General features: G+C 40.2%; 1 protein-coding gene across 2 annotated transcripts; it reads right to left on the reverse strand.

Moving 5' to 3' along the window:
• Positions 1–4,195: 4,195 nt before the first annotated feature.
• LOC124698810 (probable CoA ligase CCL6) lies at positions 4,196–8,913 on the reverse strand. Of its 2 annotated transcripts, XM_047231228.1 has the most exons (19): positions 8,587–8,911; positions 8,365–8,428; positions 8,190–8,279; positions 8,025–8,081; positions 7,843–7,891; positions 7,489–7,565; positions 7,181–7,220; positions 7,008–7,102; positions 6,770–6,931; positions 6,403–6,513; positions 6,234–6,321; positions 6,080–6,146; positions 5,911–5,986; positions 5,705–5,822; positions 5,259–5,504; positions 5,026–5,165; positions 4,745–4,927; positions 4,528–4,647; positions 4,196–4,445 (listed from the first exon to the last, which is right to left on the reverse strand). In XM_047231228.1, the coding sequence occupies exons 1-19, from the start codon at positions 8,736–8,738 to the stop codon at positions 4,395–4,397; spliced, it is 1,986 nt and encodes a 661-aa protein (XP_047087184.1). In that variant the 5' UTR covers positions 8,739–8,911; the 3' UTR covers positions 4,196–4,394. The 2 variants fall into 2 exon arrangements, with proteins under 2 accessions (XP_047087184.1, XP_047087185.1); XM_047231229.1 differs by lacking the exon at positions 6,403–6,513 and having other exon boundaries at positions 8,587–8,913.
• Positions 8,914–17,716: the final 8,803 nt, after the last annotated feature.

Genomic DNA, 17,716 nt, shown 5'->3' on the forward strand with positions numbered 1-17,716 from the left:
ACACACATGTATCAATGTTTCGGTTAATACAATTATAGCATGGTATATAAACATTTATCATAAACATAAAGATATATAATAACCACTTTTATTATTGCCTCTTGGGCATATCTCCAACATCACTGAGAGCCGTCCTTGTGAGTTGCATGTTAAATGTTTCAACCTATCCTTCAAGGCTGCCGTCGGCAATCTATTACCTACAAGAACTTACCATTGCCGTCTGGTGCAAAACGGCTATGTTGTTGTGATGCTGGATGAAGTGATGGTAGATTATGAGCAGTTGATCCTTGAGCAACCTGCAGGTCAAGATGGGGAAATCAAAGAACTAGGAGAAGCCCTTAGAACCACCGTTCAATGGCGGAAGGAGAACATTGTGTTTCCAGGTTCGAAGCCAAGCAGGCCACCTCCATCTCGTTCTCTGCCTCCTTCGCGTGAGAATACTCCGCCGCAGTCTCCTCCGCGTGATGATGCTCCTCTGCTCGATGATGATTCTCCTGTGCGTGATGATTGTCATGTGCATGAGCAGTCTCCTCAGGCTTCGCCGTCTCCTCCGCGTGAGAATACTCCACCGCCTCCTCCTCGTCAGGAGACTCCTCCAAGTATGCAACCACCTAAGCAAAAGAGGAAGACTACCGCGGCAAGTATTAAAGAACCGAAGAGATCATCAGCTCCGAAGAGGTCCAAGACTCCAGAATTGTTACCATATGAGAAGACTGATGAGCAAACCGACGCAATCGCAGACGCCCAGCTGAAGGCGTTTCTTATGCCGAAGAAGCCTCCACCAAAGGTGTTTATAGCACCGAATACAATGAAGCACTTTGCCGAGACGAGACCAAAGAAAGCTGAGTTGTCAAGTGATTATGACCGCTCTCTTGGACAGTCCTCTAGAGCGAGAAAAACGGAAAAAATTGCCCAGCTCGGACAACAGGAAAATCAGTCCTTACCCCCCCTTCATCATGCAGTCCTATGATGATCCAGAGACGGCATCGATGATCGAACGGGCGGCTAGAGGTCATGGAGCGGATGTTCAATACGAAGATTACTATCCAATGGCTGAAGTCGTTAACAAGTATAGATACAGACATGATCTCGTCAAACCTGGCCAGCTCGCGCTTCTAGGGACTCAGATGCGAAGGTTGCATGAATGGTACCTGCAAGCCTGCCGAAACTCTGATCTCTACCTCACGGTGGCAGTTAGAGATGAGCATTACTTCCGGGGGAAGGAGGAGATAAACCTTGAGTTTGAAGAACTATTTCAGTTATTCAATCAAGACGTCCTCGGCAAATCTGTCTTCAGTTGCTACTGCCTGTAAGTGATTTATTTATGTAATTAAGTCTGTAGCTCAGCTCATTCATTTGCACTAACAATTATCCTCACTATATTCTTTTTGTACGCTATATATTATGCAGAATGAAGATGCTCGAATGCAAAAGAGGCAAGCTCTATGACACTGGGTACATTGACCCAAACACCGTTCATGAAGTTACGGTTCGACTGTACGCCAAGGACACAGAGGACAACTTGATAAGGTTTTACTGAAGCAAGCAAACAAAGAGGAAATATTCTTTCCTTACAAATTCAAGTGAGTGTTATAATTGTCTTACATACATTCGATGTCGCTTACTCGATGTTAAGTCTAAATAATCCGACGAGTTATTCGTGTGCAGTTTCCACTAATCAATAACTCATTAAGCTTAACAAAGGATTAGTACTTGTCATGGACTCGAAACGTAAAAAACATGGGGAATGGGCGCACATGGTTGTCCTGCTCCAGAGGTAATTTCAATCAATATCGTATCGGCATCTTCATATGTTCTGATTCGATGATATCATCAACTAATCAATAACTCATTTAACTCATTTTTTCTTTGTCGGGCAGGGCATGGAAACAGTTCATCAATACTGTTCCGGGTAAATGGAAACCGGAGCTTACATTTAAAGATCCCCTGTAAGTAGTACTATATATATAGCTATGTCCGCGAATCTTTTTGATATTTTGTTTCAATACCATGCTTGATTATTAGTTTGATCGAACTATTTTTTCGTAAAGTGTTTGAAGCAGGAACCCGAAAATAACTTATGTGGATACTACGTCTGCGAGTTCATTCACGAGATGACATGTCACAGGGAACCGAACGAGGCTATATCCGACATTCGTGTACGTGAACATTTTTTTCATAAAGTGTTTGAAGCAGGAAGGGAATACTTATATCGATCTCCTTTTTTTTAATTTAGATGGAACGCCTGCGGGACTCTCTCCTAACGGAGGATCGAATACGAGCAATTCAAGAGGAACTTGCGGGATTCTTTCTTACCGAGGCCATAGCTCGAACTAGAGGATACCATCGGGAGTTCATATACGACGTTAGGCATATGAGATAGATATAGTAAAGAGGTCCGACTTTATATATATTGTAAACATGCATTACTTATACTCTATTTCATGACGACGTCTATATATACATGACGACGTTTATGGTTTCTTGAATGATGTATGCATTGCAGAATTTAATGAATAATATAAAACCCTGAAACTTTGCCGCGGCGAGAAACGCTGCTCCACCCTAAACCTCCGCCGCGCGGGAAAGCGGCCATTTTCTTCGCCGCTGCAGAGACCCTCTAGTCTCGGTTCGAATCTCGAACCGGGACCACAGGTCCTCCACTACGAGCCTTCTGACCGCACCACGTGGCGGCGCCTTTGGTCCCGTGCACATTTAAACCGGGTCTAAAGGGTGGACTCTTTAGTCCCGTCTGTTTGGTCCCGGTTCGAAAACCGGGACTGATGGCCCAAATAAACCGGTACTGAAGCCCCATTTTCCACTAGTGCTATATCAGCCAGAGGACCCTCCAATCGCAAATCCCGACGAGAAACTAGTGCAGAAATCAATGTCTACAGCAGACTTTGGTAGCATCCACGGCGTGTTTCGCTCGGGCGCTGACACGACGACACGCGCGGCGCGTCCAGTGCGCAATCGTCAGCGGAACAGCATCGACACGCTGCGCGAGATTGGATCCGATTTGCTGGCTTGGGCAGCCGGACCAAGCATCATCGACTCACGCGGCCACGCTACCAGTCTACACGTCTACGGCACACATGGATGGCAGCAAGTTACGCTTGCAAGCAGGGCATCAGGCCAGGCAAAGTTCAGCACCACACTACGGATCGACAAAGTTCCGTACTATATGTCCAGCCTGCATTGCACCGACCCTCCGGACATCGAGCTGTACGACTGCACCATGCTAGGATCCAAGATCATCGTCGAGCATATCTACGAGAAGCAATATCAACCACACGCAGACCATTGCAAAACATGACTTGCCGACTTCTTCGACAACAAGGCATCGACACCATCGCCGCAGCGAGGGACGCCTCAAGCGACACAACATCGTCGACAGGCATGTTGCTTTGTTTTATCGCCGACACATCATCGCCAAGATCTACATCACCGTGGTCATCATCGATATCGTCGTCAACACACTGTCGTCGCCACACAACATCGTCCACATGATGGACATAGAAGATACAACTACGATGCCCTCTGACATTTCAACTGCAAGGCACGACGATGGCATGACCGCATCCACGACACCGATGACGGCATTGACCGCGTCCGACGACTAAGACTGTATCGACAAATCAGCGTCACAATTCTGATGTCCCTACAACCACGCATACGGTTCTGGCAAAACCGTTGTGTGCCGATGAGCTTCCTCAGTCCTAGCAAAATTGGACGCCTCAGTTATGACCGTGTCCTCTAACATCTGCAAGACGCCCCGACGGTACCTTTCAAGGTGCAAATCGTTGGCCCTGACCATCCAAAAAAAGGAAGAAAAAATATGTGCAATTTTTTGCGCCTCCGATGAAGGTAGCTACACCACCTACGACAACTACATCATCGACCACGACTGGATCAACCACGGCTACATCACGTTCGGCTACCTCAACAACGACATCGCAACAATGTCTATGGCTGCACATCGACAACAATTCCAGTCGACAACATCCGTGTCGTCAGTTGCGTCCACGATACTCCCGTTGTAACTGCGGGAGGGAAGAGAAAGCACCAGAAGGAAATGCCAATGATGACAAGGAGGAGAAGAAGACGGAAGCGCAGGACTTCAAATCTAGTCGCAATCGTCCGTTTCACTCCCGCTACGACTGAGGGGATGTTAGTGTACGTATACGCATAAGGATTAGAGTTAGACTAGGACTTTAGATTAGCTTATTTTATTTCAAGTCTACTCCCTCCGTGTACCTCTTTATATACCCGATGAGGATCATCGAAATAAACACGAAACAAATATTAGGGTTCTACAACTTTCTAGAGTACATTCTTCTTTTCAAAAATCACTCATGTCACGAAGTTCATATTCACTTGCTGATGACCAGCATTCATTGTGCAGTTCCCATCTTGGCATCCTTGTACAGCTGATCAACGCGATCCTGCACCATGATTTTGCTCTTTCTTTGAACACAAACTACTCAAATAATTGATACGAACATGAAAAGGTTACTTCTCTCTAACCTTGTAATATTTAAGCAGCTGAGGCCTCTTGAGCTTAAAAGTCGGAGTGATCAGGTCCTTGTCTATGCTGAATGGCACTGGGTCCAGGTGAACTGCCTTCAGCATCTCAAATCCTCTTAACTGCATGTCACAGGATTGATGAAGTTCTTGGGATTACCAGTTCTGTCTTTATGATGAAAATTTGGGTACAGAACATAGCTGCGTATTGATGACGTACCCCGAGTTTCTTGCCAGTTTTGTTCAGCTCATCCTGGATGTACCTCCTAGCCTTCGGATCATTGCAGAACTCTGCGTAGTCACCAGACATGCCGTTAAGTGCAGCCCAGTCCTCAATAGCCTGCTTCTCAGGGACAACCACAGCAACAAGGAAGGACTCGAAGCTATTCCCATAGACCCAAACCTGGTTCAAAGAGGAGCCTCTAGGTAAGTTGATTGTGAATAAAACTATGAATCCGTGTAATGCAATTTTAATTATTTGCTCTTTTTTGGTTTTCATACCGATGCAACGAGTGGAGATTGGACGTATGCGCTTTCCACGACCTCCACTGCTACATACTCTCCTTGGGACAGCTTGAAGATGTTCTTCTTTCTGTCAATGATCTTCATTGTGCCATCTGGTTGCCACTCTCCGATATCGCCTTCATACATAAGTTGGTCGCAAATGTTGTTTCAGATCATCTTCTCTGATATTATTATATGGCTAATTTAGGAATGGTGGAAAAAGGCTGCACCTGTATGGAACCAACCATCTGAGAACACTTCCTCGGTGAGGTCAGGGTGCTTGTAGTAGCCGGAGAACATGGTGTGACCCCTCAAGCAGATCTCACCGCGCGGTGCATTGGAGAGCGCGTCATAGCCCATTTCAGGAACAGACTCCAACCTCGCCTCGATTGCCGTCACAGGAGGGCCAACTGTCCCAATCATCGAGAAAACATTGGCGATGGACGTAAAGCATCCTGCACAACTCTCAGTGAGCCCTGCATACCAATAACACGGTTAACAGTTTCACACTTCCCAGCATAAGAACAGTTACTAGAGTAATGGCAAAGAATTTAAGATAAGATAACTATGATTTATTTGGACACTTGATTGTAATCATGAACAAAGTACCAAGGATGCAAAAAATCCAATGTGGTTATGATGCGTAGACTTTTTATAACAATTCTAACATTCTCACCATATCCTTGTGCGAGGACGCTGCAGCCTGTGACTCGCATGAACTCTTCAATGTGCCTTGGTAGAGGTGCCGCGCCTGATAGCATGAGGCGTATGCGGCCACCAAGACCTTCCTTTATCTTTAACATCAATGATAAAATTATCTCATATATGAGCTCAGAAAGGTTAAAAAACAAGAAACAAGATGACATAAAAGATTTTACATACTTTGCTGAAGACTATTTTATCGAAAAATGGCGAAGCTTCATGCTGTTTGAACCCTTTCTTTAAATTGCCAAGTTTGCTGATGACAATTTATCCGGTTAAGTATGCATGTACTAGAAACATTAAAGTGATTAAATAATATATGTTTATTTAATCTTGTACTAGTACTTACTAGGTGTAAGCATACTGAAAAAGGTGTTTGGCTATCAGCCCTCCAGACTGAATTTTCTGGTTGATACCTTCAGTTCATGAGATTCAAAAAATTATGACAAAGCACGAAATGTGGTTCGAACTTAGAAGAAGAATTATTGAGCTTTGAGTCACACCTGTGTATATACGATCATAAACGCGAGGAACACCACAGAAAATTGTTGGTTTCATCACTTGCACATCCTCCATCAGATACATAATGTCCTGATGAGAAAGTTTTAACTTTTAGATGATGAAGGCACAATCAAGACAGAAGTATTTCTCTTGCAAGATATATCTCCATACCCCTTGCCAGAATCCAATGGAGGCACCTTTAGAGATGCAGTAATTCTCAATAACTTGATCGAATATGTGAGCTAACGGAAGATAAGAAAAGTATGAATCATATTCATCAACCTGCATGTGTATTTGGATTTGGGATATCATTAAACACGAGTATTTATCAGGTTACCATGACAAGAAATTTAAGCTCCGATTCATCGATGAACAAGCCATGATCAGTTTTTCATTAGTTGTTGATTTTGCATATTTTTATGAAAAAGTAACTTATGAACTATAATAAATATTTACGACCAGTACATACTATACAAGGAACATGGGGTTCTATTTTTACCCATACAAGTACAAAAACTGATCTAATTAAGAGATTTACCACTTTATCTGTTAACTCAAGGAGCTGTTCTGTGGTCGTAACCCCGGCTACTATAGCCCTGTTTGTGATTATCACACCCTTCGGCTCTCCTGTTGTTCCACTGGTATACATGATTGTACAAATGTCGTCCTGTTTCTTAGGAAGTTCGTAGATTTCTTCTCCCTATAGAAATAGGATTGAATGAGTTAGACCATGTTTGATCTTGCAATGGAGTAGTTCAATAGGAAGTCACACTAACCATTGTAGAAAATTCCTCCCAAGAAAAGCAAGATACTCCTAATTTTTCAACTTCCCTTTTCAGCTCATTTGTCACATCTCCAAAACTAACAATAGCTGAGGTTGCACATATAAAGGGAGCAATTAATCATAAGAAATAGGGAATAGTTGATGTCCTGACTCCGGACAGCTAACCTTTCATGTGGGCAGTACACTTTGGGAGTACTGCTAGAATCTGAAAAATTGCAATTCAGAGACTTGTTAGATATATGTAGTAAGAATGACGTGTAACTCTGATCTTCACAGCGATTCTCAAGCTGAGTAACATTGATTGCTGCTAGTTCAGAGCTAGCTTTATTTTATTACTATTAATCAACTCTAAAAACACATGTGCATTTACTCTTTACATGCTTTATCTATATGTTGCCACACAGAAGACGGCAATGTTTTCTAGAGTTAAGGTAAATGCTCATATATTCAATAAAGGAAATGGATTTGCTTACGGATTTTATCTTGCTCTCCTGCAAAAAAGCTATAGAGATCTCAGCATGGTCCAAGATGAATTCAACTGCATTTTCTCCTGCATTGTGTTGCAACTTATGTAGTCAATACAACATTCTGAGTTGCAAAGGAAAACATTGTTACGAATCCAGACTTCCATTCATGGGCTAATGTAAATTATCACCGTCTTACAGAAAATTTACACTGATAATATGCTTTGCAATCTGGCTTGCACATAAGATTTATTCCAGCATGTTGTTCTTCTTACAAGAAATGTTATTTCTGAACCTTTTGTGCATTCGCATAGAGGTTTATGTCCGGGTGTGTGTGAACAAGCACAAGCATAGTGAACCTACCAAGTGTGTCATACAGTGGTACATAACAAATTCCTTGGCTATTGCAGGCCTGCAGAACCAATAATACAATCAAAGGGAAATCTCACATCAGTTTACAATTATGAAATATTCCTGAAATTTAACTTCTAAAAACAGACAATTAACCCTCTTGACGAGGTTTCGTAAAGAAAACATGAATTCACCTGCATGGCCATGACCCATTCAGGGCAGTTGGATCCATATATGGCACAATGAGCCCCCTACCAACAGAAATCAACAATATCTTCAGTGAACACTCATTCTGCAATGAATTCCATGTTCAAAAGAAATTCCTTGCATGTACAAACAGATCAACATTCTTCACTCACCGGCTTAACGCCGAAGCTTCTGATAGCTGCCCCAATCTTGGTGACCTTCTGGTACACTTGTTCATACGTATGCCACACATAGTCACCAGCCTGAATTTAAAAAAGAAATGGTGCATCCTCTCAAAATAAATAAATAAATCCAAAAATTTATCTCACGATGAATTTGTTGCTCTACCTTGCCATCTGAAACTTTGCGCCGGCCAAGCATTCTGTTATTGGGGTACTTCTTCACTGCCCCACTACAAGAACAGAAAAGGAAGAAGAAGAAAATGGGTAAAAATTTCTCTGCAATTTGACATACTTGCAACTGCTGGATCAATGGAAACTATGTGGGACGTGATGAATGCTTAGAGATGTAATGTGAGTTCAAGATATCGGCATCTTGCCATGGACGAACCTGAAGAAGTCCCATGGGGACTGGATTTCCTGGGGAAGCTGCATGAGGCCGTCCTTGGCGTAGATGCTCCGGTAGACGGGTCCGGCCGATGCCCTGCCGCTGCCGGCCGGCGTCGCCTCACCCACCTTCACAGTGTACATCGCCTCCTCCATCGAACCTTGCTCTCCAGCTACACTGCACAGGGTTTGGTGCTGTGAAGTGTAGATCTTTTTTCTCCTTGAGCTTGCTAAGATTGCAGCTGGAAGCCTGGAACTAGTCAGTGAGACCTTGCTGCTCAGATGTGTGACAGTTATGGTGATGCGAAGGTTGGTGGGCAATTTAAAGCCTGTGTTACTATTCTGGTACTGGTACTCTGGTAGCCAATGGTAGTGGTAGGTGGTGTACATCAACATGTTAGTGTAGGTGGCCTTTGAGGCTGTAGTGGTTGGAGTATATGTGAAGAGAAAACGTATTTTTCTGATTACGTTGCAAATAAATTTGGGATGAATTTGAAATTATCATTGAATATGATTTTGTGTGTACTTTTTAATGTTTCTTACGAAAATGGAAACTTTGTTACCCAGTCCATACCCCAACTAGGATGCATACATCCATATTAGTACAAAACCCAACCATGATGCCTGCGAAAGCTGAGTCCCTCATAACGAAACTACTCCCTCTGTATCTAAAATAAACATACCTTTAGCTTTTGTTTAGTCAAACTTTCTCAAATTTGACCGACTTTCTTTTAAAAAGTAGTAATATGTGTGATATCAAATTAGTATATCATAAAACTAAATTTTAAGATGAATCTAGTGACCGTACTAATTTAGTATCATAAATGTTGCTATATTGTTTTTTTTTAAAGTTAGTCAAGTATAATAATATTTAACTTAGAATAAAGCTAAATGTACATTTTTTACGAGGAAAAGCTAAAGGTGCACTTATTTATGGATGAAAGGAGTACCTAACAATGAGGTTAGTGAGTTTGTATTCAATGTGATGTATTCGATGAGAAATATGACCTGCATTGTCAAGGGTAAATATTGAACGTTTTCATCCAGGCAACATGTATCGGTGTCACACATCAACGTCTCCGGAACGCCATCATAGCTGGGTCCAGGCGATTTTTCTCGCTTGTAGCATTCCTTTCATGTGTTATAACATTTACTTTAAAAAAGTATTCTTCTAAACCAATTTATGTACTCCCTCTGTTCCATTCTATAGTGCCTATTGTTTTTTGGCACGGAAATTAGCGCAAGAGTATTTTTTAGACAAGACCCCTAGCTGAACGATTTGAAATCAACGTAAAATTTGGGAAATCCATATCTTCCTAACTTACCATAACAATTTTGGGGGCTAAACGATTTTGGAGCTGAACGGGGAGGGGGTAATTGAAAAAAAGCTAAGCTAAAACCTTATATTCTGAAACAAATGCCAAAAATCTATAGGCACTATAGAAAGGAACGGAGGGAGTATATGATTTTTTTTAAAATGGAGGCTAAGTCCTAGCCTCTGCATCGAATCGATACATACCCCTTTCTTTAATTAATTTTATTTAACAAAGAACTGACAAAGATCATACATCAGAAAAACGACACAACGCTTACACACCTGACAATGAGAACAAAAACATGCTAGGAGCGCATTGTATCGTGAATACGCGAAAATGCCCTAGCAACTAGGAGTCGGAAATATCGCACACCCGAGACGCCCTGAAAGCAAAACGGGAGCGCTCATTCTATCTAGCAGATTCTTAGAGAGTACCTCATGCACCCGCTACACAAGTCATCACCTCCATCAAAATATCGAGCAATCTTCAGGTAAAAATCTGCATAATCTTCGTTGTTCCTGCTGTCAACGTCACCACGGTGCTTTGCTGGTTTTTGTGTTACGATGGATGCGCGCCGGTACTTTGCTGGTTTTCTTTTATCTGCTGGGTTTTCTTGCCCAGGTTGTATAGTTACAACGCCTTTTTTTTCTCTTTGTACATTTTGTACTTGTAGTTCTTTTTTCTTTTTTGAGAATGTACTTGTAGTTCTTCTATCGTAACGAAAAGACTGCTCGTGTTATATCAATAGGTTTTGGTCGTTTTGAGACCCAGGCTCTCGAGTCCTGTTATTTTCAAAAATTTCAATAATCACGTTCTTGTAAGTTGGAAATTTTTGAAAGCAATATAGCATGTACATTTAGGTGTGATGCCTGTAAAATTTCATTAGTAGATATTTTTTATTTGTGGGTTGTGCAAAAATAGTATAGGTTATGGTGTAGTGAACGGGACATCTAGTATTATAAACCCACAATTTTCGTGTAGACCTCAGTAAATATTAATACAAACCAAGGTTTAAAATAGCGCGTTATTTCTCCGCTAATAGCGCGCTATAGCATATCTAGAGGGTCCACGCTAAATTTTAGTAATTTTGCCGTTGTGGCGCTATTTGCGAAATAGCATGCTATATCATGCTAAAACTTCATATCGTTAGCGCGCAATTTTTTTCAGACAAGTTGCTTTCACCTTTTTGTGGTGATGAATTGCAATCTGTTGGTTCCACTTCTAAATCAGAAGATAATATCGTTAATGCTAATAATTTTTAATAAAAAATTTATACTATGTTGTTGCCTCGTGAAATGCTGATGTTAGCCTTCTAAAATATTTGAGATATATTTTTATATGTGGTTATGTATGTATGATTCAGTCACTTTTGGACTATATATTCATTCGTTCTAGTAAAATCATTTATTTTTATGTTATATTTAGTATTATTTGAAAATGATATTTGAAATATACCACGCTATTAGCACGATATAGCGTCTATAGCATTTGAAGGAGGCCGCTATTTCATTTCAGCACGCTATTTTAAACCTTGATACAAACTAAATGACCAATCACCAAGTGGCCAAGTTGCTATCAGTTCGATCCCTCCAAAAAAAACTTGCTAGTTTGCTACCGGTTCGATCCGTAGGATCTGAAGTTCAACTGATTGGCCTACGTGGGTTCAGACGCTGCACCACCAGATCGACGGCATGTGTTGGCAGTTGAGAAGAAATTGCGGCAACTAGATTTAGATGTGCGCCTTGGCGCACGACCCCGTGAAAATCGCGTAGATTTACATTTTATATAAGACCGGTAGAAATAAGGTGTAAAAAGAGAGTATTTTTTAAGGTTTTAAAAAACGAAGTCAGTAGAATGAAATTGGGTTAAAGCACACAAAATTACAAAAACAGTAGTAGAAGGTAATATAAGCTTACTGGGAAGCAACCCTGTTCAATTAAGTTCAGAAGGAGCAGGGTTTATTATGTTTCTCCTACAGAAACATGTACACATAGGGCTTGACCCACGATCCCGTGAGACTCGTTTCAAATATGAAAATAATAATAAATATTTTTAGAGTTTACAATTTAGCAAATCATACTAAATTACAAACAAATCAACAAACATTTATATACAACCAAAAAACATGGGAAAATATCTTATAGCATGTAGAAGTTGTTGATTCTACAGAGAGGAACAAAAGGAAGGAAGGAACACTAAAATCATCGCCTACATAGGAAATGCATTCTCGCAGCATGGTCTTTAGTGCTTGCAGCATCAAGAGTTAACACCACTGCAAATAAAAAGATAAATTAACCAATAGTAATTTGGTATTCGAGACAACAAAAGCAGACGAACATATTCATGTTAACATACATTAAAGCTACACACATGCACCATGTTGTTACAACGTAGTGATGGCATACAGAAATATTCAAACTATTCAACTATTGGGCCATCTGTATTGAATAATGAAGGTATATGGAATTTACTAAGAAAATAGTGGCCATGCGATTAAGAATTGAAGTTACTCCATACTACTTACTGCCATTAATACGCATACACATAACTGCTGATATCTTCTTCAAGGACGCATCATGCACAAATATTAATATGTTCTACACAATTAATACGAAGAGAGACGTTTTTTTTGATTTCTTACTTCCTTTTAGCAGAGTAGTAGTCTCACGTAGACGGCCGTCAGAGTCATGCAGATCGCAGTTGTCGTCAAAGATGTCGGCTGCCTACTTATACCGTGAGGCAGCTCGTTATCTTCTGGCAGCTAGTTGTGCAGTCCTGGCAGAAATAAAGATACTTCAGCAAATTCAAATTGAAGGAAAATACAGTACAAGCTCAGTTCCTAGTTTTACTTGGGAACCAAAATCAAACATAAACATAAAACCTGGTCATTTATACATTGATTACTAAAAGTAAACCGGTGTGGATTCAATTAAAATACTACTTACATATGACCTAACATCAAAACAAATCTATTATCAACCACTATTTATGGGCGTCTAAACCTCTCAAAGATAAGAATTAAAGCTGCTTACAAATGCTATCACCTAAACTATAGTGTGTGTTGCCAGGGACATTTCTAAGAGACTTCAAAAATCATTGATCAACATTATTTTGAATTAAAGCTAGCCATACATGAGAATACATACTACATGAGCAACAACCAACACTCATATGAAGGGAAAGGTTTCACGAATTCATACTATCAACTAATTATTTTAGCAGTTTGCTTCCGTTCAAAATATAAGAAAACTGTACACAGGGAAAAAAAATAGATATTGCATAGGCAGCTGCACTTACGGTTAGCTCCCTCAAACCTCTGCCCTGCCATCAATCCACTAATTAACAATTTCTGCAGGTATATTAACCTTCAGTGTATCAATAAATTGTGTTAGCAGTCCGCTTCCGCTTAAAAATGTCAAAAAAAAACTTGAACTGCAGAAAAGAAAGATACTACATATAGGTAGCCGCACTTATGTTTAGCTGTCCCAAATCCCTGCCCTGCATGTAGCATCCTCCCTTTCCAATATTTATAACTCTTCCCTTTCAAATATTGATAACTGACCATCTGTTTTGTATGTCTTCGTAATTCACCAATGAGAAGAACTACCGGCCAAGAAGGAGAGTACAACAGTGCTGGATTAGAAAGAATGTAAGCATCACCAAATCAAGCAAATCACATAAGCATAGAAAGAGGGGGGGAAGCTCCAGAAGCAGTTCTTTTCCCCAGCCCTTATAATTTTTCCATGCGTGTTAAAATTTCTCCTCAAATCTGAAGTTTTCTTGCAAGTTTTACAGTTTTCTACTCTACGGATTTTTTTCCCAACTCGAGGCATAGACCATGAACACCAACCAGAGAAAGCAAAGACACAAATGATTTAACATGTAGATCCATGAATTAAGAAGTAGGAAGCTCACTTGTGCCAACACGCTCTCCGGTGTTGGGTGGCATCCTCCATCCACGAGGGTGGAAGAGGTGGAGGAGGCGAAGAACTTTATTTCATCAAAGCATCCCCCTACAAGTTTCAAAAGAAAATGTACCAGCTTAATAGCATATCCTTGTTACAGAAAGAAATAATTTCCATCAAAATATGCACATTTAAGGCAAGGATTAAATTAGAAAATATGGATTGAACACCTTTTTGAATAATATATGGTGTTACTTACACTTTCTAGTTACTTACACATGCTTTCATTCAAACTAACTATTATCGAGATTGTTCAGGACACTGTTACTATAATTATTAACAAAGTATTACGTGAAATATTAACGAACACTTGAGATGATATATAAATTAATATATGTATAGCATGTATAGAAAGAACAACGAAAGAGTTGTGAGTTACGCAGTGTAGATGAGAACTCTCGGCCTATGACTGAAGAGTGATGACATAGTAAACTGCAAGCAGCGTGTTTAGACAGAAAGCTTTTTTTTCTCATTACTAAAATTAGTACTCCCTCCATTTCAAGCTTCACAACTTTGTCTAGACGGAGGTATATAGACATGTTTTAGATATACATTCATCCGTATCTAGAAAAAGTTACAAAGCTTTTTAGGAACGGAGGGAGTAGTATCTTCAAGCATGTAACTAATCTAAACTTTCTGATTCGGAGACACGGATCAAGTCAATTGCATGTTACTTCCTAATACCATATATGAAATCAAAGTATTCCCGAGACAACAATTTAGCCATATTTTGCCACCGTTCATTCAAGCACCCTGGCCTTGTTGCACTACTTCTGAACATGTTGCGGGTAAGTTGAAAGGAAGTGTAAGAAACACATCTGACTGACCTATGTTGAGACACAATTCACTTTTTGTAGGTACGCTGGTAAAACCCAGCCGATCCTCGGATACCCATGCCTACTTTCATGGGTTTCACAATCTTCCACAAGAAGGACTGGCTTACTAAGCCAAAGTACCTGCATAAGTACACAGAAACAGTATAAATTTCTATTCGAAATAAGAAAGCAAAGTAACAAATAATAAGGCAAGGAAAGTTGTTATTCCATGAAGTTATGCAATACAATGTTGAGAGCATGCAATGGCTGCGCTGCTACGTCTACCGAGAACTCAGCCATGAGCAGTATATATGGATTCATGTTTCACAACATTAAAAGCATATGAAGTTAATTCTGCTTAGACCAAATCAAACTACCTCTTTAGGTACCATTATTTAACCACTTGGCATCAACACTGGCCCTAATAACCAAGAACTTTCACATGGGATAAGTAAGGAAAATACCATATTTGCGGGTATGGCCATTGCGCCTTAGCATGTGATACATGAATGCGAGTATAGACCGAGATGGCTAGCAGACAGCACGACGGTGAAGGAGAAGGTGCTTGCCTGAATCATAATCGGTAAGGCCATGGATCATCGGTCCAAGATTGCGGGTATCCACAGCCTCAAGCAAATATGATGGCCACGGCAATATAGAGGATTGGGAACAGAAACACCCAAACTGTCTTGAAGAAGCCAGAGAGAAGCCAGAAGAATTTCTAAACTGATATTGAATAAATATAGCTATTGGCCATATATGCCTTGAGGAATAAAAAATATAGCTATTTACCGTATTGTTAGTTAGAGATGTATAAAAAGTTCAATCAAATTATTACAAGCATGAGGACGAATTCTCATTTTTAGCACTCTGTAAACCAGACGGTGACTAATGGTTTTAGTAAGCTAGGGGATACATCCTCAAACAAAAAAGAAGAAACAATACTACAATAATCTTTTAAAAATAACAGGATGCAAAGGGAAAAAAATGGAAACACAATGCTACCATTTGATCGGACACACACAATATATATAAGATTTATGTTGTTTGACTCTTGAGTTTTGATTTGAAAGGTAGGATAAACTTTTGCGATCCTGATCGTTGAGTATAGATTAGAAACAAATCTCATCCAACCAATATAAAATAACCCGACTATACGGTGACAATACTTTATTAATACATCCCCGAAGCAGCTTGCTCTTGGTGACTTAAATATGCTCATGCAAAATTACACAATATGGTCGGTAGTGACAATGCTCGTGTAACAACTTCTCAACGAGTCTAAAAAAGGTTAAGTTCATAATTTGTGGTCAAGCATCTACTCACCTCAGCACAAATTGTTACACACTATATACCCTCTAAACCAACTTAGTTGGGCCCAAGCCACAGTTTATTGTTTCCAAGTAAATCCTAGAAGGCATCCGAACATGGATTAAAAATGGTATGAACAAGTTAACAGATCAGCAATAAAGGTAATTACTTCTCCTCGCAGAATCATGGCTAGTATACCTGGAGCATCCTAAATAATATTGTACTTAATATTACAGATTAGCATTTCAATATATTTCTGATGACGTGTTCTAATTTCAGTATTTCACTTGCCCTTAAAAATGGAAACAATCATAAGAACAAACGCCAAAAACTGACCACTGGCTTGACACATGATGCAAAACAGTATACAAGAAACAGAGATATGCAATACGAGCAGGCCTTGCCATCTGACTTCTTCTCGAATATTGTAAAGTCAAGAAAATTACTTTAAAGCATTATAATAGAGGTATTGAGCCAATTATACCAAAAGGATGAGAGGATAAAGCTTTCTTTTGCCTTTATGTAATAGGTAGGTTAGTTAGTATATTAGACGGACTGCACGGATAGAATCAAGTCCAAGTATATTTAAAGTCCAAGAAGATTTAGTAATACAGAACAATTGCATATAAGTACCAGCAATTGAATCCTACCAGGAACCATATGAAGATGTACTGTTTTTGTTTGTGGCACAACTTCCTTTCTCTAGCACGACTCGCATAAATCCTAGCTACACAGAACACTTAATCGGCAATATGCATTGTACATAACGGACAAGCATAACTACAATCTCAAGCCCATATCCTATTTTCCACAAAAGAGATAAAAAATTATATTCCTGTCAATTTCATGTAGCAACAAGAGATCACAAGAAGGTGACCCTGAAGTGTACCTCCGGTGACTGGTCATCACACCACAGCAAACCAGTATTGATATTCTCACAGCCTCAAGTACATTGTGGTTAACCTACATACACAGTTCTTGAGCTGACAAAGCTATACGCTACGATAAAAATAATGTATCTCAAACCAAACATACCTTGAGGAGAAGAGCATTGCAGGACTTCTCCGCAATCACCTTTGCAACCCCTCTGCATGAAAGAGTGAAATAAACTAATGATATCAGCAAAGAAAATGAAAAGATAAAGAAAATGCATCTCAAAAAAGATAGAGCATACAATTGGGTTGGCAGAGCAGAAACATACCCACAGATTATTACTTTATTTCCATATAAACAGGGAATGAAAATGTTTCAACTTTTGCTTGGGCTGCAAATTTCAGATACCATATGGTAGACAAATTTCAGATTTCTATATGCTAGACGATCCGGTAATTTTGTTGATCTAATAAAAAATCTAATCCCATGAAAACAAAAATAGCACATCCTAGTATTGATATTCATAATAACTCACCACTTTGTAATCGATCCCAGCCTCCTCTACCAAAACATGCAATGCGATTTAACCACGGAGAGAGCCCAGAAAACTCATCGCTGTGGTAATCGATGATCCCGTGGTTTGCCAGTACAAAAACAAAACAAATCCATATCAGAGCAACACAGGCCTATATCCTAAGCCAGCCCCAACAAAATCAAACAGAAGCCATTCGGGCACTCACCATAGGAACGGGCAGAGGAGGCGACAATGGCAGCGACACGGTAGGATGGGTGGCAGCGACGGCAGCTTCTGTCCGATACTCCACATTAGGCGCCCAGGCTTCATTGTGTGTTCA

The sequence above is a fragment of the Lolium rigidum genome, chromosome 3 (genome assembly GCF_022539505.1).
Source record: "Lolium rigidum isolate FL_2022 chromosome 3, APGP_CSIRO_Lrig_0.1, whole genome shotgun sequence".
Lineage (NCBI taxonomy): Eukaryota > Viridiplantae > Streptophyta > Magnoliopsida > Poales > Poaceae > Lolium > Lolium rigidum.

What these genes read in the sequence shown, in the direction of transcription:
- LOC124698810 (XM_047231228.1), bottom strand. Translation starts at nt 8,738, where the DNA reads ATGGAGGAGGCGATGTACACTGTGAAGGTGGGTGAGGCGACGCCGGCC. An exon ending in CGTCCTCGCACAAGGATATG is followed by an intron (nt 5,505 to 5,704) that starts GTGAGAATGTTA and finishes ATTGGTATGCAG; the next exon opens with GGCTCACTGAGAGTTGTGCA. An exon ending in AATCTCCACTCGTTGCATCG is followed by an intron (nt 4,928 to 5,025) that starts GTATGAAAACCA and finishes TCTTTGAACCAG; the next exon opens with GTTTGGGTCTATGGGAATAG.